Source organism: Morone saxatilis, unplaced genomic scaffold (assembly GCF_004916995.1).
Source record: "Morone saxatilis isolate NCDOM2014 unplaced genomic scaffold, NCSU_SB_2.0 Contig22, whole genome shotgun sequence".
NCBI lineage: Eukaryota > Metazoa > Chordata > Actinopteri > Moronidae > Morone > Morone saxatilis.
The window spans coordinates 6,925,720-6,931,278 of NW_023339785.1; the positions used below are offsets into that span (position 1 = coordinate 6,925,720).

At 38.7% G+C, this 5,559-nt stretch overlaps 2 protein-coding genes across 2 annotated transcripts in view; both read left to right on the plus strand.

Annotated features, from left to right (window-relative positions):
* gpm6aa (glycoprotein M6Aa) overlaps positions 1-2,617 on the plus strand; it is a 19,666-nt gene extending 17,049 nt beyond the window's left edge. The window contains exon 7 of the mRNA XM_035668669.1: positions 574-2,617. Within this exon, the coding sequence (XP_035524562.1) occupies positions 574-726 (153 nt within the window). The 3' untranslated portion in view covers positions 727-2,617. The remainder of the gene's footprint in view (positions 1-573) is intronic.
* A 1,526-nt stretch (positions 2,618-4,143) lies between these two features.
* Positions 4,144-5,559, plus strand: part of lrit3a (info leucine-rich repeat, immunoglobulin-like and transmembrane domains 3a) — a 6,498-nt gene continuing 5,082 nt past the window's right edge. Inside the window, exon 1 of the mRNA XM_035669767.1 lies at positions 4,144-4,159. Within this exon, the coding sequence (XP_035525660.1) occupies positions 4,144-4,159 (16 nt within the window). The remainder of the gene's footprint in view (positions 4,160-5,559) is intronic.

The window sequence follows — 5,559 nt, forward strand, 5'->3', positions numbered from 1 at the left end:
GAAAATATGAACAAAATGTATTATTTTCAGTGTGTGTAATTAGTCGTTCTGCATATCAGAAACAAAGAGACGTGCAGCTATGACACTGTCATTCCTTATGAAAAGGGAAGCTGGGTTACAACTTCAGTCATTAAAGCACAATACATTCATTATAACCTTAGCTGCCATGGTAACGCAAGCCCAAACATTACATTTAGCATTATGCTGCCACCTGCTGGATTGTTGGAAATGTCCTCCTTAATTTGAATGGGCACTCTACCCAAATAAGCTGTAAGAGTCTATTTATTGCATTTTAAATGAACATTTTTTATCTTAGTTGTCTTAGTTGTAAATTTGTATCCACAAAAAATAATAAAACTGAAATGAATAATAATGTCTACATTAAATTCTAATAAGATCCAATGGATTATACTCCCCGTGTGATTCCCAGTTGTTTTGGATTTAAAAAAGGGGTTTTCACAATTCAATTTGACTGAATAAATATGAACCCAAGCCACAGAAGACAGATCTTGTGTGTTTTAAAACTGGCTTTGTATTGGTGTCTCACACTTCATAATTTTCCACATCACACAGATCCATTACTTGATGGTGCTGTCTGCCAACTGGGCCTATGTGAAGGACGCCTGCCGAATGCAGAAGTACGAGGACATCAAGTCGAAGGAGGAGCAGGAGCTTCATGACATCCACTCCACTCGCTCCAAGGAGCGTCTCAACGCCTACACATAAAGACCAGCGTGAGGCCTGGCCCTGCCACTCCGGCCTCTCTCCCTCTCTCTCTCTTCTGTCTTTCTATCTGTCTCTCTCTACCATCCCCTCCCGAGGGGGGGCGGATGGCGCCTAGGGCCCTCGCCACTGCTGATGTCACTGGTGCGTCATATGACAATGTGGTCTGGGGAGGGGGGGACGTCACACAAACCTCCTCAGTCACAAACAGCATTTCAGATGAAAAAAAGCCCCTTTACCTCTCTCATGGATGGTGTTATGATTATCATTATGGCAGTTATATTATTCTTGATACAAGTTGTTTAGTGCTGATAGTAGTTTTAGTGCAGTTTGTAGAATCAGAAGTAGCAGTAGTATTTTAGCCCTTTTTTTACTGAATCATTTGCGAATGATTGTTTTATTTTTCTTAAATTTCTATTTGATGCTACGTGTCATTTTGCTCTCATGCATAATTTATTTTTTTGCTGATTTCTGAGGGGGTCAACAGGGGCTTAAAAGGGTTTTCAAGCACATTTCTCATGTTGTGTGTCTGGAGATTTCATGTTCAAGAACTATGTACTGTATGTGAACGGGTGGTTAGTTTTGAAAATATTTTAAATCTCACAACGCAACCATGAAGCATTGTAAGCCTTTGTCATACCAGTATTCCCAGGGATTAAAACCGCTTTCACATGAAAGTAAATCAATCTGTTTTTCTATTTGAAGATATACAATAGCAAGACAAGACAATAATTAATACCAAATCATTAGAGTAAAACAAATATTTGCTAGATGTGCCAAGCCTGTTTAACAGGAAACAATGACTTTGATAGCTATCAAGGAGGCAATTAGTAGATCAAAAATAAATTATGGGTTATTTTATAATAATCTTGCCAATTAAATGTATCTTAGGACTGTGAATGATTCCATTGTCTTTGAATCACAAGCAACAAAAGCACATGCAAACTTGCTTTCATAACCCCTTTTTTTAATTTCTTAAAAGCAGAACTTTATAAATACCAGACTCCTGTTTCTGCAGAACTCTGCACTGTATATACTGATATATCAAAGCATACCTATATGTTAAGCACTGACATTTAAGGACGATTGATGTTAGAAAAGGAAGAGATCCCTTTGGGTCAGCCCGCTCTGCATCAATCAGTCTCAACCGAAAAGAAACCCTGAAGATAAAAACGTGTTGGTGTAATGGCACTCCTTGGTGGAATTATCAGATGTGAGAAAAGTGTGTGTCACAGTAATTTTGTTCATGACAGTAACTGTATTGCTTACACATCCTGATGCCATACAACTACAAAGGTTGCCTGTCAGTTCATTGCCTGGCAAAATTTGTTTTGTCAGTATTTCTAAACGCTAGTTTCATGCACTTATTTGACCATTTCTGTGCTCTCTTTAGATGTACGCGCATTGGTGTTCAACTTAAAGTTGAATAACTGTACTGTTAGTAAAGACTGTGAATTTAGATGTTTTTCGTGGCATGGACATGCATTAATATAGTCTTATTGACTCAAAAGTTATTTTATTTCACTTCTTTATTTTTACACTGCTGACTGTCTTGCTGGATCAACCCTTTGTTTATATGTGCAGTACTAAACCTCCCATGCTTACCGCGTTATGCTACTGATATTAGAGACTGTAGTCTTTGAGTTGTGTCTATTTAGTTTGTGAAGAGCTCTCAACCATGTCTTAAACTAATACTTGTACCAACATTGCTTAATCTGTAATGACCTGAAAAAATGCTTCTCCTCGTATTAGTCTTTTGTATTTTCACTACGAATGCTTAGTAGCAGGCTTTAAATTGAATCTGTTTTGTACATTCATGTGCCAACAGCTTGAAGTGGCTTATTTGACCTGTACGATCAAATTTGCTTGCATTAATAAAACTCACTTGTGTACTTGTTCATAAATACTTGATGTCTTTTGTGTCCATTTTGTTTTGATATTTAGAAATCCTCCGTGGTCGTATTATAGAATTTGTGGGATTTGTAAAACAGCCATCAGGTGAGCCGTTGAAATATGGTCAGACGGAATAGATTGTCAAGAAATGGATTACTATTTTGTATTTATTTTTGTATTTCTCAAAGGGAAATACACTCAGTAACAACCTCATACCACTAGATGTCTCCTTTTCTTAGTTATTCCAATAGATAAAGTGATTCTTAGTCGTTCCAATTAAAGAGTTGACAGCCAAACATTTAGACTTCTACTTAATGGTATTATATCTGATATAAGTAAGATTATGAAGCACTATAAAACACTTTTATGTCATTAACATTAATACAGTAAGAATATGGTTGTTTTACAACTGACCTGATGATCTGGGAAAACAAACAAATGAAGATAGATGCCTAATCCCAAAGCTGTGTTTATAAAGTCTCATAATTAAAACTTAAATGATAGGGATGCGGTCACTGGCTATGCCATCACAGAAACACAGAACGTTTACATTTCTATCAACAAATACTGAGTAGAAAATACAGCAAAAGCTGTGTGTGCCCATGCTAAACCAACGTGTGCAGAAAATATGAAAGGGATACACTACTGTGGAGCGGTTGTCGGTAGCAGGTTGAGTTTGGCCCCCTATCCTAAGCCAGTGGTCAGGTAATAAATCACATCGCAGATTACACTTTGCACCCTAGTGCCAGACAGAACTCGCTCACACATCTTATTCATGGCCTCCAGCTAAATAATACATTTACATCTAACATATTTCTTGAGAGTCAGAGGCTTACGTCAGAATACAAGTGCAGAAAAACAGTCAAAAAGCAGCCACAGTGCCTGGTATTACGAGGGAAAGACGATTAAATATAACTACACAGGGCTGATCCCAGCTGTATTTGTAATATGTTTATTTTTAAAGTTTTCCAGCGAATTTGACACAGGTGAGGGCATGAACATTCAGCAAAACTTGGGAGTTAAATCTTAAAACTTGAGAGTTAAAAAGCAGTGATGAGGTTGGTAACTGAATGGATTAACAAAGGTGTGGCTGGATCACGTGAGGGGAAACCTCACCAGAATTAGCAGATTAGCGCCATGTCCAAAGGAATAGTCCTGTCCCGCTGCCTAGCGTGCGTGACCCTGCCAGCCCCAAGAAATCCTCCACTAATCCACCACCCCCTCCCCCACAGAATCTAACAGGTCACCTGTACTGTAATTAGATCTTCAGCCTGTGTACCGTTATCTCCTATGGACTTTGAAGGCTCTTTTCATTATTCTCCATTTGTTTTTGGGGAAGAAAAATTCTTCAGGCTCTCAATGAATCCGGATGTCTTTTTTCCTGATCTCTTCTCAATGTGAGAATTGTGGCTGCGTTTGGTGAAATCATGCGTCGACTTCTCTACGTGCATGTATTCCTATGCTGCCTCAGTATGGCTCATCCATTCTGTCCATCTCAGTGCACCTGTGTCTTCCATGGACGTACCGATGGAACCGGAACCAGGTAAATTTAATTGTACTCTCATTCACTGACATTTCTGGAAAAGTAAAGTTAATTCAATTTATAAAAGGTTTGGTAGAAACTGCATATAAACATTTGGTTTTAACTAGGTCATCTTCTCTATACCTTACTGTAAATAACAAAGATCCTACAATACACTCACTTCTGTGTAGTCCTGAATCAATTTGCGAAACAGTAAAAAAAAAATATATATATATTTTCAGAGGCTTATTTAACAATGATAACCCATTTGAATTAGCACGTTGAGTAAAATTACATCCAGACCACCTTGTGTGTGATCCGTGTTAAATCAAAGAGGTAAAGAGGATACACATAAATAAATGAAATAATGTTTACCATATAGGTTTTGTGAGGACCAACAATTAGCTAAAATGCAGGCCCATTGTACTGTAAATGTACAAATGAAGGAAAAGTCAGTGCTTTGAATTTGTTATCTAAAGTCTATAGGTGTACGATGAAAACAAAGGTGCACCACAGTACAATTTGTACAGGTTGTACCAACCTGTATTGTAATAATGTATGTTCCCTGGCATGGTACCAATCCATTTATCCCTGAGAAAGACCTAATGGCCACCAGCATAATCAGCAGTATTAGTGCTGAACCTTATTAAACAATGCGTCCCTTTCCTCGCAGTCAAATTTGGGTGTCAATGAAAGGACAGTGTTAATCAATCATGTTGAATAGTCTAGCATAAAGGCGAGTAAATGCTGCATCAATGTAAACAAATACTAATCCAAATTCCTTGGGCTGATTTAGCTAGGTTCAACTTAGTGATTTTTCAACAGAGAGATGTTTGATTTGTCAGTAATAAACTAGGGAAAGGTGACTGTGGCAGTAGTGGTTCTACTGAAGTTAGGTATAAAGCTATAAGGGCACATGTTGTGGTACAAGACTACTGACACCATCAATTACGGCCAAAATACATGGGGCAAGTAGGCGGGGCGGAGTGGGGTTTTTAACTGCTACACTTTTTTGTACTTGCATGCCAGTTTTACATATTCACATACTGAGTTAAGCCAAGTGATAATGCAGTTGGTTATGCAGGGTTTGGAAGCACAGGCTAGTTTAACTGGTACTGTATTAACTAACTGGGTCGTTTTAACTACATGATAATGTCAGGGTTCGAAACAGTACCCAAAAGCAGACTGGAGCTGATGATGAAAGTTTAGAGGTTTATTAGGACAACAATACTGACAGGGACGAATGAGCAGAGGGGGGTTGGCTGGGTCCGGGTTCTGTTGGGGAAGGGGAAGTTGGGGAAGCTGGCAGGTGGTGGTGTGAAGCGTACACAGGTAACACAACAATCCGGCAAGGACTGGAGAGCTGGCCAGGTCTAAATAGAGTGCGGTGATGAGGGAATGCAGAGCAGGTGCTTGATGGG